General features: G+C 59.6%; 1 protein-coding gene across 3 annotated transcripts; it reads left to right on the top strand.

Annotated features, from left to right (window-relative positions):
* The first annotated feature begins 3,600 nt into the window (after positions 1-3,600).
* LETM1 (leucine zipper and EF-hand containing transmembrane protein 1) lies at positions 3,601-26,615 on the top strand. Of its 3 annotated transcripts, none has more exons than XM_040237694.1 (13): positions 3,601-3,824; positions 8,551-8,962; positions 10,109-10,252; positions 10,784-10,921; positions 11,523-11,726; positions 15,712-15,831; positions 16,343-16,474; positions 16,728-16,886; positions 17,187-17,321; positions 21,738-21,872; positions 22,579-22,769; positions 23,663-23,801; positions 24,343-26,615. In XM_040237694.1, the coding sequence occupies exons 1-13, from the start codon at positions 3,616-3,618 to the stop codon at positions 24,490-24,492; spliced, it is 2,268 nt and encodes a 755-aa protein (XP_040093628.1). In that variant the 5' UTR covers positions 3,601-3,615; the 3' UTR covers positions 24,493-26,615. The 3 variants fall into 3 exon arrangements, with proteins under 3 accessions (XP_040093628.1, XP_040093630.1, XP_040093631.1); XM_040237696.1 differs by having other exon boundaries at positions 17,190-17,321; positions 24,343-25,632; XM_040237697.1 differs by lacking the exon at positions 17,187-17,321 and having other exon boundaries at positions 24,343-25,632.
* Positions 26,616-26,845: the final 230 nt, after the last annotated feature.

The following is a 26,845-nucleotide window of genomic DNA, read 5'->3' on the forward strand; positions in this document are numbered from 1 at the left end:
GGGGGCCGGGGGCCGGGGGCCGGGATGGGCGGGTCGCGGAAGGCCGCGGGGCCGGCCGCCCCCTCAGACGGGGCGGGTCGCGGCGCGCGGACCCAGCCCAGAGCCGGGGTCCCACCGAGGGGGTTGCCTTGCGCGGCCTCGCCCGGCCGCCCTGCCCGGCCAGGGTGTGGCGAGCGCCCGGGCCGTGGGTGCGGGCGGGAGCGGGCCCGTGACTCATTCGCGCCGTGACCTTAGTCGCCCGGCCACCGGCCGCTGCGTCGGGAAAGTTTTGAAGAGAGCGCGCTGACAGCCTGGGGCGGTGTCGGCGCTCCCCCCTCGTGGTCGAGCCGGGCGGACCTGGCGCCCACTCGCGAAGACAGTCTTGCCCTCGGGCCGCGTTCGGGGCTGCAGAGATGGCGGGGGGCACGGCGGGCACTGGTACCCGTCCTGCGGGACGTCCATGGGACTGATACCCTTATGGCGTTCCACATGGGCGTCGTGCAGGGCCCCAGGCCCTTTCTCCATGGCCTCAGGCAGGTCGTCCCTAGAGCTTCAGAGACGCTAGCTGGGACCCGGAGACCGCACCTGAGGCAGGGCTCTCGGGAGCCCACGTGGAGGGCGCCTGCACTGACCCGCTCTCCGTGTCCCTTTTAATATTACGCTTTCTCAGTTGGTTGCTTATTATTTTGTCCAACGAGATTGAGATTCTCGAGTAAAATTACCTGTTTCAAGGTATTTGCCCTTTGTCAAGGCACCCTAGAAAACATGGTTCTTATCATTTTTGACACTGATGGCTGATCAGCTGCTTAGACCTTTGGAGCCAGGAGAAGGGCGTGGAGCCGCCACGAGCACTCCTCTGTGAACCCAGTCGGGCTGCCTGGTCCAGCTTGTAGTCCTCACCTCTCTCTCAGGGCTCGCTCTCTCTCTTTTCTTCCTGCTTAAGGATGGTGGTAAAGATACTTTGGCCGCACACATTTCTGTAGCATGATTTACAGTTTAAAAATTAGCTGAATTTGCTTAGTGCTTGAATCATTCCGGGAACACAGGTGTTTCCCATAGTAACTAAGACATGAAGGGGCTGAGAGGTGGTCAGGACCCAGGGCTGGGCTGTAGGGAGCCAGTCGGGGAACCCTTGAAGTGATGCTCCCAGCTGAGCTTGGGGCATATTCGGTTTCTGGAGCACATTTCCCCATGATGAACACCTTACATCAGTTTGAGTCTTGCCGTAATCAGTAAACGCACAGTATTACACAACGCATAAGGTATTCAGGCTTCCCTTATTCTGCACATAGTTTATTCCGATGCCCTTTATTTTTGTCCCAGGAGCCCATCCAAGACACCCCGTTACATTTAGCCACAGTTTCTTTTCGGTCTCTTGGCTGTAATGGTTCCCCAGACTTTCCTTGACAGTTTTGAGGAGGTCTCGTCAGGCACGTTGTGCGACCCAGCTGTCTGGTGCTTTTCTCATGGTTGGACTGAGGTTTGGGGTTTGGGAGGAAGACCCCGGAGGTGAAGTGTGTCCTCATCCCTTCCATCCAGGCTGCCTCCTGCAGCAGGACTTACATGGCCCGCTGACCTTGATCAGCGCGCTGAGGTGGTGTCTACTGTAGAGTTCTGCCTGCCCTTTTGCACACTGTGCTCTTTGGGAGGAAGTTACTGTGTATGGCATGGACTTGGGAGTCGGCTGGGACTTGCAGAGGTGGGCTGACCTGATTTGCCAAGGACTGGGTATGAGACAGAAGCCCTGGCCTCCCGCCATTATTGAAACAAGGGAGCAGGCTGGGGAGCCAGGAGTTCTTAGAGCTGTTGCATGTGAGGTGCCTGTTGGACCAGAGGGCCTCGCGTACCCATGTGTGTTCAGGTATGGAGTGCCTGGGGAGGATCCTGCTAGAGCTTAGCAGGGAGAACCCAGAGAACATGGTTCCTGGAAGCCAGGTGAATAAAGGTGTGGGATAGGAAGCAATGAGTTTGGTTTCTTTTCCCCATCCTGGGTTCCTGGCGGAGCCTCTAAAACCCTAGGAATTTCTCGAGTGATAAGCAGATCTTTTGTATTCATAATGAGCCCGTTTCCCACACACCAGAGTCTGCGTCAGCTAGGGACCTGTGATTAGAGGGAGGAACCTTCCAGACCTACAGGGAGGGGAGGGGTGTGGAGATGGAGTTCAGTTGCCAGTGACCAAGGGTGTCACTGATAGTCCCTAGGCCTTGAAGACAGGGACTCGGGAACGGGAGGCTTGGGGAGCTTTCGGACTGGGGGTGCCTACCAGGCAGTGAGGACAAGAGTTCCTGTACCCAAGGACTCTCCCAGATCTCACACTATATCCCTTTCCATCTGGTGGTTCATCTGTGTCCTTGATAATAGACCACAGTATTGGCTTGAGTACTTTCCTGGGTTCTGGGGGGCATTCTAGCAAATTATTGAAACTGAAGGGGTCATGGGAACTCCCAGATTTGTAGCCTGCAGACCCCACTTGCAACTGGCATTCGAAGTGGTGACAGTCTCGTGGGATGGAGCCCTTCACCGTGGGTCTGCACTCCCTCTGGAGAGTTAGAGTCGAGTCGTAGGAGGTGCAGCTAGGGCCAGAGGGTGGGTGTTGGGAAAGGGAGCACAGAAGGGCCCTCGGTCCTCCCGAGGGGCCTGCAGAGCCTGGAGCCCACTCAGATTACTGTGAAGCCTTCTGAGTGGGGAGAGCAGGGGAAGGGGCTGCCAGGGGCCGCTGGGTGCTGTGGCAGCTGGTCTGGTTGTTGCAAGTTTGTGGGGAGGCTTCTATTTGGGAGACAAGGTAGACGGGTCCACCTTGGCTGGAGTGAGGGCTTGGGAACTAGAGTTAGAGAAAGCATCAGAAGTATATCAGAATCCTAAAAATGTGCTGTGTGCTCATCAACATGGTTTATCCAAGAAACGGTCATCTCTTGGTTTTGGTTTTCCTGGTCATTCTCATAACCCCCACCCTTCACATGGGCATGGAGGGTGTTGGGTCATTTGGATGGGGCCCTTGCCATCTAGTCAAAGCTATGGTTTTTCCAGTAGTCATGTATGGATGTGAGAGTTGGACTATAAAGAAAGCTGAGTGTTGAAGAATGGATGCTTTTGAACTGTAATGTTGGAGAAGACTCTTGAGAGTCCCTTGGACTGCAAGGAGAGCAAACCAGTCAATCCTGAAGGAAATCAGTCCTGAATATTCACTGGAAGGACTGATGCTGAAGCTGAAACTCCAATACTTTGATGTGAAGAGCTGACACGTTGGAAAAGACCCTGATGCTGGGAAAGATTGAGGGCAGGAGGAAAAGGGGACAACAGAGGATGAGATGGTTGGATCGCATCACTGGATTGATGGACATGAGTTTGAGTAAACTCTGGGAGTTGGTGATGGACAGCGAGGCCTGGTGTGCTGCAGTCCATGGGGTCTCAAAGAGTCGGACACGACTGAGCGGCTGAACTTAGCTGGCCTGACGTGACCTTGCTTGCTCTGTGCAGCTGCCTGCCTGTTGGGGGTCACGTGTGCCCCATCTCTTCCACCAGAGGCAGCTGGAGTGAGTTGGGGTGGTCCCACCTGGGGAGACCTGAAGGCCCAGGCTCCCTGGGCCCACGGCCACTAGAGTCTGGTCCCCCACTTAAGGTGCGTTCAGCCAGGGATGCTCCCAAGACACTGCATTCCGCCCGGGGCAGAGCCCTCACCTCACAGCACGCAGAGTGGGCTTCTAGGAGCTTGCTCCACAGATGGAAGAGATGCCTGCATAAAGCCACTGTTTGAGACTGACTTTGTGTTTTGTTCTGTCACAGGTCCTGCTGGGGATGCGGCCCGCCTCAGTGGTGCCAGCGCCGTGGGGCTGATGAGCTACGTGTGAGTAAATGAATGTCGCTTTCTGCCTGTCTAAACGTGGGGGCTGGAAGGTCCTCCGGTGTTGCGGTTCCCGGCGTGTGCAGGTGGCATATCTACTTTGCTCCCTGAAACCTATATCTCTGCATCTTGACATACGTAGCCACATTCTTCAGTGAATATTTGGGAAATAAACACTCGTAATCCCAGTACTTGTTACAGGTATCACTAGCCTTTTTGGTGTGTTATTCTGGTCTTTTTTTTTTTAAGTAATTCATTAGGCTGTGCTGAGTCTTAGTTGTGGCGTGTGGGATTTAGTTCCCTGACGAGGATCGAACCTGGGCCCCTGCATTGGGAGCGTGGCGCCTTAGCCCTGGACCACAGAAAGGCCCTTGTATCTGTGCTCTAAACCTGCACTAGGGTCTGCTGTCTGCAGAGCTGCTGAGTCTCCTCCATCCTCACGCAGCTGCTGTTTCCAGGGGCTTCTCTGTGAACGCACACAGACCCTCCCCTGCGCCACGCTCGGTCCTTCCCAGAGGACCCTGTGGACTGACCCCGGGGCTCTCCCTGCTGGTTCTGGGGGCGGATCTGGAGTGAGGTGGGAGGTCTGTGGTACTGCTGAGAGGCGGGAGGGCTTCCCCATTTCTTCCTGTGGGCCTGCTGCATTCCCCGTCTGCCGCCACCCCTGCCCGCACCCCAGGCGTGGTCTCCTGACCCTCGCCTGTGTGGCAGGGCGTCCACGTGCACCTGCCCTGGTGCCTGGAGTGGACACCCACGATCCCTCTTGTGTGAGAGTGTCCAGCCCCTGGTGACCCCTTGTCCCTGGAGCTGGCTGCTTTGGCTTCTTTCGCTGGTTTGTTGCCTCCTCTTGGCTCTGAAACTCCAGGAGGGTGCTTCCTGTGACAGATTTAATTCCCTAAAACAAAGACTGCACAAGTTGTTCACACTTGGCTGTTAAAGCAAAAGTGTGTGTGTAAGCGTATTTTCAGTTTTAGGTTCTAACATCAAGGGCTAGAATGAGGAGCTGGCCCAGCCTCTCTGCCTGAGAGCAGCTCCTTCGTGGAGGGGCAGGGCTGCATGTGCAGTGTGTGACGGGGACGCGATGAAGTGTTTTCAAAAGCCCCTCCCCGCAGCAGCCCCTGCCGGCCCCTCTTTCTGCCGGGGTGCTCCCAGCCAGCTCCAGGCTTTGATTTGATTAGGCTTCTCTCCTGACAGTCCCCAGACTTTGTCGCCATGAAATCTCTTTATGATGTGGAGGCATTCGCATACGAGCCTAGAGCCTCTCTGCTCTCACTACAGTGCGCCCTGCCAGCTGTCAGCGTCCCCAGTGGCCTCTGTAGCCTGCGGCTGGCGCTCCTGGGGCTGGGGGCCCGGGGAGGTGGCCCGGGGATTGCTGTACAAGGCGTGATCCCGCGGGGTCAGCTGTCGGGTTTCGTGAAGTCGTCGGGTTTAAGGTTGTGCCTGCCAAGCAGGCTAGCGCTGCGTGTGGACTGGCCTCGCCGGTCTGGACCAGCCCAGCGGTGGGGGCGGTGTCCCGGGTCAGCGACCCCAGTGCTCGTGGGGCTGGTGCGCCCGCCGCCCTCGGGCAGGGAGAGTCCGCCCCTGGTGGTGCCTCTGTTCCCCCACTGCCTTCCAGACGACCTTCTGAATGAGTTCAGTTCTGAAATGGTCTTTTGGGGATTGTAACTGGAGCGCCATTAAACTTGTCACATCACTTGGGAATATTAACTTTGTAGTCTTTCCACGGTAAGTTGTTTTCTTTATTTAGACTTTCTCTCTTTGGGAAAAGGGTGTGTGTTCTTTGCATAGCAGAGCGCTCGGCCTCCAAGACGGTTCCCCGACGCGCTCTGTCTGGAGGTGCTGGGCTCCCTGAGTCCGCTTTCCCCGTGATGGCTGGTGGCATGTGTGTGGCCCCTTGCTCCGCTCTGTGAGTTTGTTTTCAGCTGCTCTGGTGGTTAATCGCCAGGCGCACCGCCGTGGTTTTTGGCTTCTCCTCCCCAATGCGTTTGCTTCTGGTGTAGTTTTTTCCGGTCTCGGTAGCCAGGTCTGTTACTGGAGAACTGTAGTCACTCACGCGTTACCGTGACATGCGTTACAGTGACTCTAGCGTGGTATAAATTCGCAGCGTTTAGAAAGTTAAAGTGCCCTCACAAGGCTGTCCTGGGGCCTCCAAGCCTCCAGCGGGTGTTGTGGGCAGCAGTGCCCGGGTCCCAGCCGATGAGCACGTTGTCCTGCGGGCGATGGTGGGGTCCCCTTGGGTCCCTGGGTGCCTGCGCTTTGGGGGCAGCTCCTGGGCCACAGTGCCTGTTGCTACATCCTACCTTCCCTTTCCTGTTTGCCCTGAGGAGCTGAGAGGCACAGAGGTTGGCACCCCCCTGGCCCGACGTCAGGCCGCTGTCTAGGCACGCTGACCCCTGGGTTGGCAGGTGTGTACGAGGTCGAGTTGTGGCTGTGTGGAGAGCTGCTCGGGTCCCTGCAGCGGGCGCCTTGGACGCTCTGCTGGCCCTGCTTCACTTCTCTTCCGGAAGGTGTTGGCAGGGTGCTGGGCTGAGGTGGATGCACATCCACGTTCTCAGGGCAGACAGGCTGGGTCTCCTCCAGCAACATGTGCTTCCTGTTGAGACGTTGCTTTCACTTGGCATGGTGTGTACACACACTCACTCTCTCTCTGAAAATGGTTTATCCCAAAAGAGAGAAGGAAAAGAAAGGCTGTGGGGCCTGGGGTGGGTGGTGGGGTCCTGGCTCTGCACAGCTGAGGGGCCGGCGCTTCCAGGACACGGACACCTGGGCCCTGGCAGCTGGGGAGAGTGGGGCTGCCCTCTGCCCACCAAGAGGCAGCGGTGCCCAGGTTAGTTTTGTTTTGTTGGAGATTTTTTTAGTGATAAATTATATTATTTGTACTTTTTGAAAATAGCTAGATCTCCCTGACTAGACGGTTGATAACCTCTCAAACATGCCTGAAGCTAGCCAGATTCCTGGGCCCTCCCGGCCCTTGCCCGATGCCCCCTGGGCTGCTCTGCTGGGTCTGCCTTCCGGGGTCTCTGTCCTTGCCTCCTGGCTGCCACTTGTCACTGACGTCACACCTCGTGGAAGCCACTTGCCTCCTAGGTAGAGGGGTTGGAAAAGTGGGTAGTTAAACCTGGTGAAGACAGGAGGCGAGGCGCTTTCCTGGGTGGGCGTGGTCACCGCCCGCTGGGAGGGCAGAGTTTGTGGGTGGGGGCCCTGCTGGGCTCTGGGCGAGGCCGTTCAGCCGCTGGGACTCGGGACAGGGCAGGACTGAGGGACCGGTGGGACAGGACTGGCCTGGCCCTTTAAGGCAGAAGCAAGGACCTGGAACAGAAGAGAGGCCACGGCCGCCCCTGCCCAGCTGGCCAGAGCCAAGGCGGCCGTGCAGTGCCCCTGCGTGCAAGGGCAGAGCTTCCTTCACCCCGAGTGGTGGCGTCTCCGCCCCAAGCGTGCCCGAGGAGCTGTCCAGGGTTCATCCCGAAGGGATGCTCGTGAAGCGGGGAGGCTGCCTGTCTCAGGTCACGTGGCAGTCAGCAGCGGAACTGGAGTTTGACCTGGGCCGGGCTGCACAGACCTCGAGTCCCCGCTGCTGGCAGCACACCAGGTGCGCAGAGATGGCCGGACAGGTGGGAAGAAGTGAGGGTGTGCCGGCAATAAACGGCCCTGTCGCTGGGCCTCTGGCCACCCCAGGGTGGACTTGTGCGTGAGAGGGAGAGGTCTCTAAGGGACAAGTGAGATACGAAGGCGTGAAACTCAGAAGGAGAACTCTGCACATAAATTTTGTCTCGGCGGTGGATTCCGAGAGGCCTTCTGCCACTGGAGGAGGGCCTCTTGGTTGTGCTGAGACCTGGGGCCGTGCTAGGTTTGGATGGGCACTGAGAGCTGGGGAGTGCCCGGCGCAGGCTCCAGAAACTCAGGCTGCAGCCAACGGCCCTCCTCGAGTGGCCCTCTGCAGGCAGACCCTGCGGGCACAGCCGCGTCGCGCTGGGGGAGCACGCTGGTTTTCTCTTGCTGCTGCAGGCTCAAGTGCCCTGCGGACCTGATGTGGTGCCAGTGAAGACGGTGCTGAGGTGTGCAGGCAGCTCGCCCGTTCCTCCCTGGGCCTCCTGGAGCTGGCGGCCCAGTGGCAGGTGGTCCGTATGTGAGGATTTGAGAGGGCGAGCACACAGTGGCCCGGCAGGGTCGGGGACCCGAGGAAGCGCTGGGCAGAGCCCGCCCTGTGGGGTGTTCAGCGGGCACAGGCCTGGGCCTGGCAGAGGGGGTGGTGTGGGAGGAGGGGCGGGCCTGGGCTGCAGGCTCTAACTCTGCACGTTTGTCCCGCACAAAGGCCTTTGGTCCGCTGATGCCCGGGTCCGGCTCACTCTTGACTGGAACATTCTCCCTAAATTTCAGAACTTGCTCAGGAGCCAGAAGGTCTTGATAGTACTGCCTCTTAGGGGAAAGCACTGGCCCCGGGGCCCCACCCAGAGGCTGGGTCTGTCTGCCCTGGGGGTAAGCCTTTGCTGGTTGATTGTGTCTGACCTGCTCCGTTGAGGCTGTGGGCACCGGCCAGCCCCCCTGGCCTCCCACAAGACCTCTGTGAGCGGCCCCTTCACCTCTGACGGTGGGCGTGGCTCCCTGCCGGGAAGGGGCCGGGAGTCTGTCTGTCCAGCTGGGACAGTTGGCTGGGAGGTGTGACTGGCCCGCTGGGCCGCCTCGGCAGGTGACTGGCGCCTCACCGGGACTTCTGTTCTTCTTCCTCAAGGCCTCTTCCGTGGGGTGGCTGCACTCCCGTCCACCCCGTGTACCTTTCCTTCCGCGGCGACCCCCTGGGCTGCTGGACGCTGAGGCCCGAGCGCGCGTGTGCGGGGCTTGCGGGGCCGAGGCTCCTCCCTGTGCGCTGCTGGCACTCCTCGCGCCCGCTGGGCGATGACTCCGTGGTGGAGAAGTCCCTCCGGTCCCTCAAGGACAAGAACAAGAAGCTGGAGGAAGGCGGCCCCGTGTACAGCCCGCCCGCACCGGCGGCGGCGAGGAAGCCCCTGGGGCAGCGAGTCCTGGACGAGCTGAGGCACTACTACCACGGCTTCCGCCTGCTCTGGATCGACACCAAGATCGCGGCCCGCATGCTCCGGCGCATCCTCCACGGCCACAGCCTGAGCCGCCGCGAGCGCAGGCAGGTAATGGGCGCGTCCGCCCCGCCCCGCCCCGAGGGGACCCGGGGCTGGAGGCATAGCTGCCCGGGGCGGGGGCAGCAGGGCACGAGGCCGCCCTGTGTCGGAAACTAGACAGTGGGGGCCCTCCGGGGCGCGTGGGGAGTCAGGCAGGGCTCTTCCCGCTCTCCTCCGCAGCTGTGTGTGGGTCCATGGTTTCTCATGATATTTAAATGGAGTTTTCCTTTGTAGGAAAATGTGCACCCTAAAATTTATTTTCAACCATTTTTAATAAGCAGTCTGTGACATTAAGTCCATTCACATTGTGGTGAAGTCGGTACCACCAGAACCGTTGTAAATCTCTTCCTCAGCTGAAGCGGCCTCCTTGAAATAACATTTCCCGTCTCTTGCCCCTGGCTTCTGGCCCTACCATTCTACTTCCTGTGTCTCAATCTGACTCCTCTGGAAGTCAGAGGAAGGAGACCTCGTATCAGTGGACTTGCAGAGGGTCTGTCCTTTGTGACCGGCTGGTCTCACTGAGCACACTGTCCTCAGGGCTCACCGTTGTGACAGGGGTCAGGCTCTCCTTCCTTAAGGCTGAATAACCTTCCGTCCTGTGCGCAGACCACAGTCTAGTTTATTCGCTCATCCATCCGTGGACTTCTGGATTGCTTCCATATTTTGTTTATTGTAGGTAAATGGAATTTAAAAAACTTCATTTTCCATTTGTTTATTGAGAGTATAGAGAAACAGAGTTGATTTTTATCAGCATGTGGAATACGGAGGTGTGGCTGCAGGCCTCCTTGGGGCCTCGCTGAGGGCCAGTCCCGGCCCACTTGCAGCAGCTGCTGGTGACGGGCCCCACTTCTCACACAGGGTTAGCTCCCACCCAGCTTTTCTTGTCCTTTTTAAACTCTTTTGGCCGTATCCCACACAGCATGGGTGATAGATCCCCAGCCAGGGATCTGACCTGTGCCCCCTGCAGTGGGAGCGAGGAGTCCTCACCACTGGCCTGCCAGGGAGCTCCCGCACCCAGGTTTTCTGAAACCCCAAGGTTTGGCCCCTGGGGTGCCTGCGGAGCCCTGTCCGCTTCCTGGGAGGGCCCTCCACCGCTGCCCTGGCCGTTGTGGGAAGGCGTGCTCCCCGGTCACCCTCGGCCCTCTGCCCGTCCAGTTCCTCCGCATCTGCGCCGACCTCTTCCGCCTGGTGCCCTTCCTGGTCTTTGTGGTGGTGCCCTTCATGGAGTTCCTGCTGCCCGTCGCTGTGAAGCTCTTCCCCAACATGCTGCCGTCCACGTTCGAGACCCAATCCAGCAAGGTGACCGGCCTGTTCCAGCCCCAGCTTGAAGTAGTTGCGAAGCTGCATTGTTAAACAGTGTCATAGGTCACAGCTTCCGTAGAGCAGTGTTCCCAAGCCACAGAGGAGACCCGTTCATGGGGCATGACACGGCTCTAGGGTGAGGTTGGCTGGCGGAGGCCCACGCCGGCCCCGCCCCCCCCCCCGGGCAGTGAGGCCTTTTGGGGACACGCGTGCCCCCCTGTGTGTGTGCTGTCTCATGGCCTTCATGCTTCCCGTGGCCCAGCCCACAGGGTCTGGAAAGCTTTACTGGCTGGCTGCTTATGGAATTTGTGGGTCCCATCTGTGGTTGGGGGTTGCAGGGGCCGAGTGTGTCACACAGAATTGCCTAAGTCATGAGCCAGAAGGTTCTGGAACATAGCTCATCGTTGGAAGAAGTGCTCTCGGGGTGTTGGGAGGCTGGGTTGAGGCACGTGCACTGGCTGCTGGGGCTGCACCGTCCAGGAGGCGGCGGCTGGAGGCTGGGGTGCAGTGCCCTCTCTGACCTCACAGGAAGAGAGGCTGAAAAAGGAGCTGCGGGTCAAGCTGGAGCTGGCCAAGTTCCTGCAGGACACCATCGAGGAGATGGCCCTGAAGAACAAGGCTGCCAAGGGGAGCGCCACCAAAGACTTCTCCGTGTTCTTCCAGAAGGTGCTGTGGTGCTTCATCCCCGTGGCTGTGCCTGTGGTCCCCGGAGCTGGTTAGAGGCTGGGGCCCCTGCCTTCTCGGGAGGCGCTCCTTGCCGCCCTTCCCCCTCTTTCACTGTGCATGGTCAGGCTGGGGTTCAGGGCCGGGGCTGGAGGGATGTAACTGGTCCCGCCCTGTGCCCGTGGAGGCCACACCGCTGTCCTGAGGATGTGCGCTGCCGTCCACCAGCCTCGTCTGGGTCTCCTGACTGCCTCAGCCCTGGGGGAGGAACTGAGGGCCCGCAGTTGTGACGGGAGGAGAGGACAGACTGCCCCATGGCCATGTCCACAGTCAGGGGGGAGGCGGGCCTCCTGCCCCACATGGAGAGACCCCGGCTTCTTCCTGCCGGCCATCTCTGCCCTGCTGGCGCAGCATGCGAGGTCCAGGGACTGGACTCTGTGTGCTGCATAACGCCCTGGGTCCCAGGGGCTGCTCCCTGTGGGGGTCCCTGAGTGTTGAGCTGCCCTTCTGCTTTGTCCTGACTTGAGGCGTGTGCCCGAGAGTTGTGGGGCTGCCAGGGGGGAACACAGCCTGCTGGTAGTGACCCTTGCGATGGCTCCCACAGATCCGAGAGACGGGCGAGAGGCCCAGCAACGAGGAAATCATGCGTTTTTCCAAGTTGTTTGAGGATGAGCTGACCCTGGACAACCTCACGCGCCCACAGCTGGTGGCGCTTTGCAAGCTGCTGGAGCTGCAGTCCATCGGCACCAACAACTTCCTGCGCTTCCAGCTCACCATGAGGCTGCGCTCCATCAAGGCGGACGACAAGGTGGGCGCATGGCCGGGCTCCGGGGCCAGTGCCGGGGTCGCGCGGGGCTCAGCCGCCATGACAGCCCATCTCAGTGATAGGAAGTGGTCACTGAGGAGGTGGGCTTTACGGCGGCCTAGTGTCTCATTACACAGGCACATCGTAGTTAGTTAACCGTCACTTAACTAACCTTGTGCTCCCTAAAGAGCACTCTAATCAGTACTTTCTAACGTAGATTTTGCCCCAGATCTCGGATCAATTGTATGGAAATAGTGACTAGAACTGGGGCCCCCTGACTAAAGGGCAGGAAGTCAGAAGCAGGTCCTGACCGCGACCTGGCTGCCCCCCTGGCCTGCAGCGCGCCTCGAGTGTGCGTCTCCCGGGGAGAGGTCTCGAGCCCCGCGTCCTCTCAGGGGCTCCTTCGGCCTTCAGTCTGTGGCACCTGGTGTCTGAGAGCTGGGCCAGCTCGCTGCTGGTTGCCTTACCGGCTCCCTGTCCTTACAGCTGCCGCGTGTGCTCGCTGCCGCTCTGACCTGCGCGGGCGGCCTCCTGTCTCGTAGCTGGTGCGCTTAGTCCTTACTCTGTTCCTGTTTCTCCTGCCTGTTTTTTATGTTCCACTTAATCTCTCCTTGCCTTCTTTTGCATTCATTATTTACTCTTGTGTCCTCTCTCTGTTAGCTTGTTGTTTACTTGTTACTTGAGCTGTTTCTCTAGAGTTTACAGCCGGCTCCCCTGAATACAGGACTCTGGCAGAGTAGATGCTTTTCGGGCCACACGCGCACTGGGGTCCCACAGAGTCCCTGCCACGCTTGCCCTCTCCCTTGCGAGCACTGCCTGCGTCTCTGCGCCCGAGCTAATGTCTGTGCTGCACCGCGTTTCTCCTCCTGACCCCGGGCCTTCCTGCCTGTTTCCTCCCCTGGACGAGTCCCCTCTGTATCAGCCTCCCTCCTGCAGGGTGTCGCTGGGCAGAGGACCCAGGGCTCACGGGCCTTTTTCACGTGTAGAGATGCTGCTGAGTGCGTGCCAGCCGCCAGGCCTGTTGCTGTCCTCTGAAGACGGCCGTCTTTCTCTGCGGTGCCTCAGGTTTTGTTTGCATTTAGGGTCTTGCAGTAACGTCCGAGGCGGTGTTTTTGTGCTCCTGTTTCCTGGTTCTGGTGCTTCCATCATCTCATTAAACACCACGCCCCCCAGTACATCTGGTTACCTATCCTCTCTTCCTCTTGAGCTGATTATTCTTAAATCCATCCTCTGAGATTCCCGTTTTCAGGTAAAACGGAAATTTCCGTCTTGTTCTCCAGAAGCAGATCAGTACCGCATTTCGCAGGCATGAAGAGACGTGGTGTTTCCGCTCTGTGGAAAGCCTGCCATGTGGCTGCCCCACCTGGGGACAGGCGGCCTGAAGGCAGGCAGCCTTGGTTGGGTCCTGCCACTCGCTATTGCGTGACATTGAACAGGCGGCCTGACCTCAGTGCTGGGATTCCTGGGAGGTGCGGGGCGGCCAGATCTTTGCTATTGAGAAGTGGACGGGGCGTACTTTTCTCCTGACATGAGGTGAAAACATGCATAAGAAGTCTGGAAAGCGGGGAGAAGCCCCTGATACCCCAGGAATGACATGGGAGGCCTTGGGCCTGAAGAAGCCAGAAATCCCTGGTGAGGACAGACCTTGAAAGCCCACCCTCTGACCAAGGGAAAGGGGTCATCTGGCAAGACAGAAGGCATCTGAGGGTGCCTGCTCTGCCGCAGCCAGATGCCACGGGAAGCTCGCGCCCCACGCGCTGGGCGGTGGGGGCCGTGCCAGCGGTGCTCTGCCAGTGAGGCCCGCGAGGGCTGGCTCGTTCCCCCACCCCGTCCTCCCTGCTAGAGTGGAGGCAAGAGGGGCCAGGCAGGAGGCTCTCCTGCCCCTCCCAGCCAGTGAGCATGCAAACGGGCCCAGAGTCCACCCACCCGGTCCAGCAGTCGGAAGAGCCTCTGCCCCAGCCTCAGTGGAGGCCACACCCCACCTGTTCCAGAACATGCCCAGAATGCAATTCACGGGTATGACTGACGTCACAGAGCGCTCAGGGCCATTGGAGGAGCATGTGCTTACAGTTTGCAGAAACGAGGGCCAGGAGATGAGCGGAGGCGGAGCTGCGGCTTGGCCTGTACCCCTGGTGCGGCAGGAGTAGTCAGCTGGAGGCGTCTCTGATTGGGCAGGAAGGGAGACAGAGGTCAGGGTCTGTGGTTGGAGAGTTTGAAATACGACTTTTGTACACCCAGGAAAGTCCACAGGGGCGATGTAGACAACTGTGGCTGTTAGTTTGGATCGGTAGATGCCAGACTGTCCGTTACATGCCCGTGAACGCAGGGTGTCACACCCCCGCCAGAGTGCTGTAGAGAGAGCCCTCTAGGACAGAAGGTGAGAGTGCCAGGACCTCGTAGCCCACAACCTGGAGTGTCCAGTCTCCTTTGAAAATTGCTCCTCGTGCGAAGAACCAGGAGGAAGGACCTCAGTGAGAAAAGGCAGTGGGTGGGCACCAGCGCTGAGTGGACAGATACAGTGAGGCATGTTGACCACTGGCCGTTTCCCAGACACAGTAAAAGACATGGGTCTACAGACTTAAGAAACCAAGTGAATCCCAGACAGGATGCGCCCACAGAAACCCACACGAAGACAGAATCGGACAGACGCGCTGGGAAGACAGATAATGTTGAAGGTGATGAGAGAGACTGCAGGACGGTTTGAATGGAAGTGCACTTCTCATCAGAAGCCTGGAAGCCAGGAGGAACTGGAAAGTGTGTTTCTTTGTGTGCTGGAAAAAAAGAAAGAACTGTCAACTCAGTCCTGTACTCAGCAAAAATAAAAATTAAATTAAAAATTTAGAAAAAACTGGGATGAGGGGGAATCAGGATGTTCTCAGAGGAAGGAAAGCCAAGCTTGTGGCGGAGCGTCGGGAAGCGACTGTGTCTGACGGGCAACAGGCTTCGCTCCTGCTGGCAAGTCATCCTCGGGAGGGCAGGTGCAACCGTGGAAGCAGAGATGGACTCCGTGTCCAGTGGTGGCGCCGGGACGAGCTCAGCCTGCGGGGGAGGATGGGGTGAGGCCCCTGCGGGTCACCTCATGACGAGTTGGATGCATCCTGCCATCAGAGCAGCCCCTGGAAAAGGACGTAGCTGTGCGCAAGGGGTGAGCTCAGAGGGGCCGCAGGCATTGCTGGAGGATGGGCAGGGCAAGTCCTCATGCTACGTCTCCTTACCACTCAGCGCTGGAGACAGGCCAGACGTCCCGCCCTGGGCGAGTGGGGGGGGGGAGGGCAGGACCACTGTGGGCGTGGCATGCTCACTGACACGGGCTGCGTGGGTCTTCAGGGCCTCCGGGAAGCTTCCGCAGCGTGTGGACGACAGAGGGTAGGGCACACTTGTTCCTGGGGGCGGCTGTGTCTGAAGGGGCCACCTGAGGTCCTCGTGGGCGCGGCTCAGCATTGCCTCCCGGCTGTGCCCTGAAACCACCCGTCAGGTGTGACAGGGACCCGCACGGCTGCACGTGGTGCTGCAGCTGTCCCTGGGTTGACGGGGGCACTGTCGCCCGCCAGCCTTCTCTCCCATCCCTCAACCCTGCACAGGCTCCTCGAGACCCCAGTGCTGTGCCGTCTGCCTCGGGCACTCCTGTCAGGAGGCATCCTGAGCACAGTCACCCCGGTCCAGTCCTTCCTCTCCCGTCCTGGGAACACAGAGGACGTGGGCCGTGTCGGGGGATGGGAGGACCGCGGGGTTCCGGCAGAGTGGGGCCTGGGCCTGGTGGGCGTCTTTGCATCCCGCGAGGGGTCCTGGCCCTTGACCCTGAGGTCCCGCCCTCTGTCAGACTGTCTGGTCCCTGCAAACTCAGAACTAGCACCTTGGGTGGGGGCGGGGCAGAGTGTGTTGGGGAGGCTCTGGTCACACGCTTAGAGCAGCGTGTGCATGGGGACAGCACAGGACCCCCCTAAGGAGGGTGAGCCCCCCGGAGGTCACCAGCTTCTTCCTTTGACAGCTGATCGCTGAGGAGGGCGTGGACAGCCTGAACGTCAAGGAGCTGCAGGCGGCGTGTCGGGCGCGAGGCATGCGGGCCCTGGGCGTCACAGAAGACCGCCTGCGGGGCCAGCTGAAGCAGGTGCGTTGGGCAGGGTCCTGGGCCACCCTCGCGGGCTCTGGGTCACCACTGGAGTCTTTCCTGCCGCTCCGCCTGGTCTTGTGAGGATGCCCGAGGGACAGGCCAGCTTCCTGTGAGATTCCCCCATGTCCCTCTGCTGAGGCCGGAGGTGTGGGCAGGTGAGACCCAGGCCAGCCCGACCTCTGAGGGCCCTGCTCTCAGCAGCCCCAGCACCTCGTCCTGCTCAGTGTCTCCCAGTTCCCGTGGCTTCGCTGCGGGGGCGTCTGCCACTCGTGGGACTGAGGTGGGCGGCGGGTGTGAGTGTGGCGGCCAATAGACCCCTTGTAGGGCTTGAGGTGTTTCTGGAAGAGCTTGCTCGGGTAACGGGGTTCACTTAGGTGCTGCTGTGGTTGTCACTGCCAGCCTGCAACCCCTCCCCTCCCCGACGCAGACCAGAGTAGGGGAGGGTTCGGCCAGGCCTTGTGGGCAGCCGGGCTGGAGGTGAGCCTGCGTCTCGCACTCCCGCTCACAGTGGCTGGAGCTGCACCTGCACCAGGAGATCCCGACGTCGCTGCTCATCCTGTCCCGGGCCATGTACCTTCCCGAGACCCTGTCGCCCGCCGACCAGCTCAAGTCTACCCTGCAGACCCTCCCGGAGATCGTGGTGCGTGTGGCCGGGCCCTCCGCCGCTCTCTGTCAGGCCCCTTGCTGCTCAGGGAGACGCCCCCAGCTCACTCTCTTGTCTGTCCTTCCCCCTGAGGGCCCTGCGGGACGTGGGAAGGTGACCCTTGAGGTCCTCCTCCTTGGGAATCAGGCCCGGAAGGGACGACGCCCAGAGGCACTGGCTGGGTGCTGGGGCTGCGCTGGGGGGGCACCTGCCCCACATCAGGGCACGCTCACGGCTCCCCTCCCTGAAGGCGAAGGAAGCCCAGGTGAAGGTGGCCGAGGTGGAGGGCGAGCAGGTGGACAACAAGGCGAAGCTGGAGGCCACGCTGCAGGAGGAGGCGGCCATCCAGCAGGAGCTCCGCGAGAAGGAGCTGCAGCGGAAGAGCCAGGCGGCCGCGGCCCAGGCAGCGGTGAGCGGGGCGGCGCGGGCGGGGGTAAAGCGGGCGCTGCCAGCCTGGGCCCGAGGCCCTGTGGACACTGGGGCCTGGAGGAGGAGCGGCATGAGTGTGCCTCACCCCGCTCGGTGCTGGCTTGGAGCGTCCTGCAGGGGAGCCTTGTGGGGGTGGGCCTGCTGCCGGCTGGCCAGGCTCCGCAGACCTCCACCCTCACAGAGACGGCTCTCTGGCCCGCGGTGTGTCTGCCGATGTGGACGCCCCAGAAGACTGCGGCCCTGTTGGGGGTGCTGAGCCAGCAGCGGCCTTGCATTTCAGAAGGAAGCGGAGCCTGAGGTAGTGGCCGAAGGCGCCCCGGGGAGGCCGGTGGCTGAGCTGCAGCTGGAAGAGCCTGCTGTGACCCTGCCTTCTGAGGTACTGAAGGACAGCGCGCCCGTCCTGGAAGGCTTGAAGGTAACAGCGCTCGTCAGAGGGAGCGGTGTGCAGCCGCCTGATGCCAGCGGCTCCAGGGGCTCCCGAAGATGTGGGCCCGGATGGCTGCAGCCTGGCTGCGGAGGGTGACGGTGGACGGTCGCGGGGCATGGAGAGCAAGCCCGGAGGGGAGGCAGCCCGGCCTTGGCTCAGCCCGTGCTCCTCGGGCAGAACGCCCAGCAGGGAGGCTGGTGAGGTCCTTGCGGAGGCCCACCTGCTGTCACCTTCCGACGTGCTGCGTTCCTGGGTGCTCACTTCTGGCAGCCTCGCCATCCTGCCATGACCCACACTCGGGGACGCCCCTGCCGCCAGGTGGGCCTTGGTACAGGGGCGTGGTGGGCGGAGCAGCTTCTGAAGGAGCTGGGTGGGGGGTGTGTTCACGGGCAGGAGCAGCGTCATCAGTAGCTGGAGTAGGAGAGAGGAAGCAGGGCGCAGGTTGCGTCTGGGGGTTCCCAGCGAGTTGTGGGGTGGGGGACCCTGTTAGGTCACGCCTGTCACCACCTGGGTGGGGCTGGGCTTGGTGAGGTGTGCTGAGGGCCCGGGGGTACGGTCTGAGGATGGAGCCCTGAGGGAGAGCATGTGTCATCGGAAGTGGAGGGGAAAGCCCCACTGCAGGGCCTCGGAGGAGCTGGGGGACTTAGCCCTCCAGGCCGGTGGGCAGGAAGGGCCTGTGATGGAACACGGGGTGGAGGAAAGCTGTTCACGTGAGAAGAGGAAGCATGGAGTGTCCGCAGGCGCAGCTTTCAGGGAGCAGCGGTGCACGGGGGCTGGCGTAGCCTGGGATATGCCCAGTGGGCTCTCCTTCACCTGGTCATGGCCTGGAAGACAGGTGAAGACCAGCACTCCACGTCACTGGCGTGAGGCTTGAGGAAAGAGGCTCCTGGGAGCCTGGGCTGGCCTTGGCTTGAAAGGAGACCTGGGAAGGGTCAGGGCTGGAGGAGCCAGGGTCATTTTGAAGGCAGTTTGGGGCTGAGGCGGGAAGCGAAACAGAGGCGGGGTCTGGTCGGGGCCACAGAGCACAGCGTGGAGGAAGGGCTCCTCAGTCCGCACTCAGGCCAGGATGACTGGCTGTCTTTGTGGAGAGAGGCATCCCGTTGCCACTGGATTAAGGACTGAGACAGAGAAGGATGTTTCAACTCTCAGGAGAGCTTGTGAACTAAGGGTTGCCAAGGATGACTTAGCAGGAAGCACACAAAGCTTCAACAAAGAGCCTCGGTTCACGAGGAAGATGCCTCAGAGAGTAGGACAGTTGCCATTTCCTGTCTCAGTGCAGGGCTCTTGGGGCGTCGGCCGTCTGCAGGGACAGGGAACCCAAGTAGCTTCAGGAAACTCACAGAAAACCTCACCACAGGGAGAGGCTTCGGGGCAACGTAGTGCACGGTGCTGGTGCACGCACGGAGGGAAGAAGTCCTTCCTGCGCCGCACACACTCTTGGCAGGAAGCTGAAGAGAAGGAGGACCCTGAGATGAGCGCCTCCCGAGGCCACACCAGGGGCGTCAGAGGCAGCCGCAGAAGGGGTCTGTCCTGAGCAGACTGCGGTTCTCCACAAACTCCAGGACGTGAGGTGCGCCTGCTCTGTGAGAAGGACAGTGCATCGTGACCGGCAGCCCTGGCAGTCAGTGGTCAAGAGTCCGCCTGCCCATGCAGGGGGCGCGGTTCCATCGCTGGTCTGGGAGGGTCCCCCATGCTCAGCCCGCGAGCCGCCGCTGCTGAAGCCCACACGCTCTGGGGCCTGTGCTCTGCGCCAAGAGAATCCAGCACAAGTAAAGAAGGCCTGCATGCAGCAGCGAAGACCCAGTGCAGCCAGAATGGTTAACAGGTGTTCGTGGATAAGGATTAACATGACCAGATAGTTAGAAAATGCATCACGACCCGGTGGGGTTTGTCTAAGGAATACAGAAATATTAGTGTCACGAGCACATTAACAGACAAGAGTGAGACCGTGAGCGGTCATCTCAGCAAAGGTGCGGAAAGCACTGGGCTGAACTGAGCCCTGTTCTCAGCTGACATGGGGTGAGCCTTCTGACCGCAGGGCCGCGAGGGGCACCCCTGATCAGAGGACACCCGACGGCTGGGGGTGTCTGCGCCCCACCTGTTCCGCATCGGCTGCAGGGTCTGGCCAGGATGGTTAGATGAGAAGATGGAGTCACGTGGAAGTGGACTGTTCACAGATGACGTGACCACCTGAGAGTGCATAGTACTTAGTGCTAGAGATGAACAACCAAGTTGAAATTTTCAGAAACATATCACAGGTAGATCATACCCCAAAAGTGAACTACTTGGGATAAATTTGGAAATAAGCACGAAGACCTGTACAGGATGCTATAAACTGTTGTTGAGGTAAATTAAAGCAGCAAGTAGCAAGCTTCACTGCACTCCTGGACATGAAGACTTGATGTTGGTAAGACGTTAATTCTCCCCAGCTAATGCTCAAAATTCTCCAAGCCAGGCTTTAGCAATACATGAACTGTGAACTTCCAGATGTTCAAGCTGGTTTTAGAAAAGGCAGAGGAACCAGATATCAAATTGCCAACATCCGCTGGATCATGGAAAAAGCAAGAGAGTTCCAGAAAAACATCTATTTATGCTTTATTGACTATGCCAAAGCCTTTGACTGTGTGGATCACAATAAACTGTGGAAAATTCTGAAAGAGATGGGAGTACCAGACCACCTGACCTGCCTCTTGAGAAATCTGTATGCAGGTCAGGAAGCAACAGTTGGAACTGGACATGGAACAACAGACTGGTTCCAAATAGGAAAAGGAGTACGTCAAGGCTGTATCTTGTCACCCTGCTTATTTAACTTCTATGCAGAGTACATCATGAGAAATGCTGGGCTGGAAGAAGCACAAGCTGGAATCAAGATTGCCGGGAGAAATATCAATAACCTCAGATATGCAGATGACACCACCCTTATGGCAGAAAGTGAAGAGGAACTAAAAAGCCTCTTGATGAAAGTGAAAGAGGAGAGTGAAAAAGTTGGCTTAAAGCTCAACATTCAGAAAACGAAGATCATGGCATCTGGTCCCTTTACTTCATGGGAAATAGATGGGGAAACAGTGTCAGACTTTATTTTGGGGGGCTCCAAAATCCCTGCAGATGGTGATTGCAGCCATGAAATTAAAAGACACTTACTCCTTGGAAGGAAAGTTATGACCAACCTAGATAGCATATTCAAAAGCAGAGACATTACTTTGCCAACAAAGGTCCGTCTGGTCGAGGCTGTGGTTTTTCCCGTGGTCATGTATGGATGTGAGAATTGGACTGTGAAGAAGGCTGAGCACCGAAGAATTGATGCTTTTGCACTGTGGTGTTGGAGAAGACTCTTAAGAGTCCCTTGGACTGCAAGGAGATCCAACCAGTCCGTTCTAAAGGAGATCGTTCCTGGGTGTTCTTTGGAAGGAATGATACTAAAGCTGAAACTCCAGTACTTTGGCCACCTCATGCATAGAGTTGACTCATTGGAAACGACTCTGATGCTGGGAGAGATTGGGGTCAGGAGAAGAAGGGGACGACAGAGGATGAGATGGCTGGATGGCATTACCGACTCGATGGATGTGAGTTTGAGTGAACTCCGGGCGTTGGTGATGGACAGGGAGGCCTGGCGTGCTGCGATTCATGGGGTCGCAAAGAGTTGGACACGACTGAGCGACTGAACCGATCTGATCTGTGGATTCAGGACCACCACAATCCCAGCATCCTTTGTTGTTGACATTGACAAGCTTATTTTAATGTATGTGGAAATTCAAGGGACCAGCCATGTTTTCTAGACTCATTACAAAAGACCCTGATGCTGGGAAAGATTGAAGGCAGGAGGAGAAGGGAGCGACAGAAGATGAGATGGTTGAATGGCATCACCTACTCGATGGATATGAGTTTGAGTAAGCTCTGGGCGTTGGTGATGGACAAGGAGGCCTGGCGTGCTGCAGTCTGTGGGGTCGCAGAGAGTTGGACACGCCTGAGCGACCGAACAACAGCGAACAATAGCCGTGATGGTGGGTGAGCAGGCTCCTTGTACTGGCGGATGGAACTGTATGTGGCGGTTAAAGGAACACGCCATCACGGTGAATCTCAGAGTGACGGAGCGTGAGCCGTGTGACACCGTTTGTCAGAATCCCAGCAATGAGTCTGTTGTGACAAAAGTCCCGGGGCGGGGGGTTTCTGACACGAGGAAACCTTTGGGGTGATGCTGCTTCTCGGTCGGGTGGTGGTGGCTCTGTGGGTGTCTGCCAGACAAGCCTGCACAGGCGCCCTCAGGCGTGGGGGGCGCACCGGGCCGTGCCGCCACTGCCTGCGCGGACACACGGCTCGGACAGGAAGGTGGCCAGCCCTTCCGGGGAAGCCAGTTACTCTGTTTCACATGGGTTTTTTTGGTTTGCTGGTTGGTTTTGTTTCCAGGAAGAAGAAATAACTCAAGAGGAAATTGACGTACTCAGCAATGCGTGCTCCAAACTGAAGGAGCAGAAGAAGTCCCTGACGAAGGAGAAGGAGGAGCTGGAGCTGCTGAAGGGGGACGTCCAGGACTACAGCCAGGTGGGGCGCGCGCAGCCCCTGGCCTCGCTCCCGGCAGGCCAGGCCCGCTGGCCCGCAGGTCCTCGGAGGGAAAGCTGAGCTCCAGGGCATCCTGCTCGGCCGCTCCCCCAGCATCCCCGTGGGCCACGTCCCCTGGAACGCTGGCCACTCGCCCTTGTAGGCGACGAGCAGGCATCGTCTCGCTTTCTAAGCACGTGAAGACATCAGATGAGCAGCCTGGTCACTTAATGTGTGAAGCCTTACGTTTGTTCCTGACTTCCCAAAAGAGACTTTTTTACATGCTAGTTCTTTTTTTCTTTTTGAGATTGGTAAAAATAATTTGCCATTTTCTCCTCCTCCTTGTGGCAGCCCTCTGATTATGCAGGTCCTCTAACCCCCGTGCCACCTCCCGTTCCCGGTAACACTCGCTCTTAGGGAAACCATTCCTTGATTCTTCTATCCGTTAGGAAAACAGTCAGGATTCAGAAAAGAGTCCGAATTTCCTTTGATACGAAAACCATGTTTGAGTTTTCAAAGATGAGAACAGACCTGCATGGTGGACAGGCATAAGTGAGCAGCTTTGTGGCTGGAGCTACGGGCCTGTTCCACCACAGCCCAGACCTTCCCACTTCCAGGATGCAGTCTGGACTGACCCACTTACTTTACAAAAAGTAAACTTTAGGTTTCGCCCTAAGATGGTCTGTTTACAACTAAATAATTTTATTAGGATTTACAGGAGATCAAGAAGGAACTTTCAAAGACTGGCGAAGAAATGTATGTGGAAGAGTCTAAAGCCAGCAAAAGGCTGACCAAGCGCGTGCAGCAAATGATCGGGCAGATGGACAGCCTGCTGGCGCAGCTGGAGGCCGACCAGAAGGCGGGCAAGCTGGGCCCTGCCGCCGAGGGCGCACCTGCTGGGTGAGTGGGCGCCTTGGACTCCGGCCCGGGGCCTCTGACTCAGCGCCGTTCTCAGCCTGCGTACCTGCCAGCCACCCCTTCCCTCTGATCTAGCAGCTGCAGCTTCTCCACGACACTGTCGCCGAAGCGGCTCTGAGTCAGGTCTTCCTGGCACACTCCGTGCGTGCACACACACAGGCACATGCACAGACACCACACACGCACACGCGCAGTCTGGTGCTGTTGCCATGTGGGGAAGGCCTCTGGCAGCTTGCCTGCCCTCTCTGCATCCACCCCTCCCACCCTTCTCTCAGGCTGCCGTCGCGGGTCCTTCCAGAGCCTCCATGGGTCACAGCGCCCCCAGCCTTTCCCTGCCTTCCTGCCTGCAGCCTCAGCCCCGCTAGGCACCTGTGTCCTCAGACCATTGCGCTCTCTCCTGCCTCCTCCCTCTTCCTGAGCCCCTGCAGCCATGACCCCCGTGCAGGGGCCACTGTTCCCTCAGGTTAACCTGCCGTGCCCTGTGGCTCACCTGCCTCCTGTGTCAGAGGGCAGTGTGGCCCCTCCCACCCTGCCCTGGGCATAGACGGGCCTGAGGAGGCCCCTGTCCTCATCGCCCTGGAAAGGCTGGACATGCCAGGCGGCCGTGTGCCACCGGCAACCACTCAGAGTGGTGGCCTCTGCCCCCTGTCCTCACTGGAGCGGCGGCCTCTGCCTCCCTGTCCGCTCCCTGTCCTCACTGGAGCGGTGGCCTCTGCCTCCCTGTCCGCGCTGGAGCGGTGGCCTCTGGCCCCCTGTCCGCGCTGGCCTGGGGTCCCCAGCTGATGGGGCAGGGGTCCCTGGGTGGAGGGCTGCCGGGTCAGGTCTGGGCTGCGGGCCCGCGGGGGTGAGGTGCCACGTGCAGGCTCTGTTCCCAGAGAGACAGTGATCAGCGTCTCCGAGCTCATCAGCGCCATGAAGCAGATCAAGCACATTCCCGAGAGCAAGCTGCTGAGCCTGGCCTCGGCCCTGGACGACAACAAGGATGGGAAGGTCGACATCGACGACCTCGTCAAGGTGGGTCACAGGCCCCTGAGGCCTGAGAGGCACCCGGCCCGCAGTGCTGGGGCTCCACCTTCATCAGGAGCCTGTGGGCTCCTGTGTCTCCAGCCCAGTGGGGACTCTTTCCCAGAACGTCAGCTGCCCAGCGTCCTGGCTATGGTGGTGCAGGGCTTGCCCGCAGCCTCCTGGGTGCTCCGGGCGCTCTGCCCCACGGAGCCTGGCCTGCAGCCTCTGCGCTGCGCAGCCCACGTGCCTGCGGCCCTGGGTCCCGGGAGGCCCAGCCAGTGCCCTGCCCAGGGCCGCGACCTAGGGCCTCCTGCCCCCGGAGCCCCTCTCTCGGCCATGTGTGGCCTGGGCTCTGGAGTCTGTCGGCTCCTTGGGGTCGGGGGTCTGGTCCTCAGAAGGCCAGGGCGGGTGGAGGACCCCAGCCCCCGGGGGGACGGTGCCGAGGGCCTGCCTGGCCAGTCGCCTCGTCCCGCCAGCTGTGCTCTGCGGGGAGCCTCTGCCTTGAGGGGCAGAGCAGCCTGAGCCCCACTCCCCCTCCCAATGTGCACAGGTCATCGAGCTGGTGGACAAAGAAGACGTCCACATCTCCACCAGCCAGGTGGCCGAGATCGTGGCCACGCTGGAGAAGGAGGAGAAGGTGGAGGAGAAGGAGAAGGCCAAGGAGAAAGCGGAGAAGGAGGCGGCCGAGGCACAGAACTAGGGCCAGCCCAGCCCCCCGGCACGCAGGCCTCCACGCGCCCCCTCCCGCCACAGTGGTCCCGACGTGATGCTGATTGCTTTGAAGTGATTCTTAGTGACGGACCTAATATTTTATCTGGAATAAATCAGAAACTTCATAATCAAGTAATTTTTAACATTCATCATTCCATGAAGATTGAGTCAGCCTGGAGCCCCTGCGCCTGTCCAGGGAGGCTTCTCTGGGTCAGCAGGGGCCCAGCGCCATAGGGTCTTAGCCGTGGCGGGCAAGGGCGGCCGGCCAGCAGGAATTGTGGCCCTGCACAGCCCCCCGGCTCCTGAGGCGGCTCGGGCCTCCCTGCTTGCCCCCTGGTAGCGTCTGCCACAGAGGGAGAGGACCCATGCAGGGCTGCCCCCGGCAGACACAGCCTCCTCAGCCTGGAGAAGCGGCTTCACGTGTCGTGGACTTGGACTCCTGAGCATCGGTGTGAACCAGTGAGCAGACCACGCCTGCTGTCTCCACGGTTCCTGGGAACCTCATCTGACACTCTCATGTGGGCATCCACGTCCTTTCCTGAGTGACCTTGGATTCTCACCTAATCCTTCAACTAGCTAGCGCTGAGCTTCCTCACGCGACAGTCTGCCCAGCTGAGCAAAGTGAGCATCAGTTACGCCAGGAGAGGTGCTGGTGGAGCCCTTGGAGATGAAGCCTCCCCTGTGCAGGAATCGGTCATGCTTCTAAGCTGGGATGTCATCGCTTCACCCCACACCCTGGGTGTTCAGATGGATTTCACCGCGTGTCTCACCCCAGAGGCTGCGGGGGCGCTCGAGGGGCTTGTGTCTGCCTGAGGCCCCTGGCCACGGGCACGCGGCAGCTCCGGGAGCAGGGTGGCCATGGCCCAGCACGTCTGGCTTGGGCAGGGCCAGCCAGAGCGCTCCGTGGTGAACTCGTGGGCCCTGGGAGACCTGAGGCTGATGGGGCTGGCAGGACAAGCGAAGGGGCACAGCTTCCAGATGACCTGAGACCTTGTGCTCAGCCGCTGACGGACTTTGGGCGAGAGGAGTACCTCTGAGTCCTCCAGTGGACACGCTTGTGGGGGCGGTGGGTGCTAAAGGGTTTTATTTCGGTTATTTCAGGGGCGTGTTGTAGGTGCTCCCTCGGTGTTCACAAGTTGTCTCACGTGTGGAGTGGCCTGGGTTTCCGCTGCAGTACTGTGCTTGCTTGTGGCCCTCGTGGCCAGCGTCCTTGAGGAGAGGCTAGTCTTTTGCGGCCCCGTCCTCACCTTGCCGCCTTCCCCGGGCACCCAGCGCAGCCTCCTCATGTTCTCGAGCCCCCGACCCTGCAGCAGCGCCTCCTCCCCACTGCCCCCACCCCGGCATGGTGGGACCTCCTCCGGCATCTGTACCCAGGCCTGTCTGCTGCAGCCTTCCCTTTCGAGTCGCTTGTTTTTACTGTCCTGAACTTTATTTATTGCAGCTGAGCAGAGTGCCCGGGTGCGGCTGTAACCGGTGAACAGTGCTGGGAGGGAGCGTGGGGTGTGACGTGGCGTCGGGGCGGCTGTCTGTCGGCCGGGCGCCCGGGGCCTGCACCCGCCTTCCTGAGCTTTCTCAGGAGCGTGCTCAAGTCCCCGGGGCTGTGACACTGTGCCTGCTGGAAGCACAAGAGCGCTCTCCCTGCTTTGCACCACCTGAACACCCCCCTGTTATTAAGGATTCAGGAGACTGACGTAGCTTCCAGAGTCGCTTGGGAGTATCCAATTTCAGATTTTAAAAGCGAAGGGCACCGTGTAATTTGTACAGCATCACCTCCAGGCAGTTGCCGTCACAGCAGCAGGACCAGCTCACCTGAGGGCCGCCTCCTTGGGCTGTGTGTCAACACCTTTTTTAGAAATAGCGTTTTTTATTAAAATACCAAACTCATGTTTGGGGAACAGCTCAGAGCACAATTTCTGAATCATGTGACCTGTCCACAGTTGGGTTGGGAAGTAGCAGGGCTGTCTGAGTGTCTGGCTCCCACTGCGCTGCAACCCGGCCTCTGGGGTCACCTGCCCTGGGAGTGCGCGTCCCGCCTGTCCTCAAAACTGTGCTGGAGACTAGACCCTCGATTTCATGTGAGGAGAAGGCTGAATAAAGTGCCGTCTTGTATGACTGGACTGTCACGGGATGCTCTGTCTGACCAGGTTGCTGTGGCAGCCTCTCCCTCCCCACAGCGGGCCTGGGGGGTGGTCCCCAGTGGGCAGGGCTGGGACCCTGGCCAAGGGATCACCAGGAGGGGGAAATCCTGAGAGACTGAGGGCCCCTGGGGTCGGGGGAAGCACCTGCCAGGGCCTACCCCTGTCTGAGGGGTCCCAAGGCCCTGCAGGCCCCCCGACACCTGG

The sequence above is a fragment of the Oryx dammah genome, unplaced genomic scaffold (genome assembly GCF_014754425.2).
Source record: "Oryx dammah isolate SB20612 unplaced genomic scaffold, SCBI_Odam_1.1 HiC_scaffold_3, whole genome shotgun sequence".
Lineage (NCBI taxonomy): Eukaryota > Metazoa > Chordata > Mammalia > Artiodactyla > Bovidae > Oryx > Oryx dammah.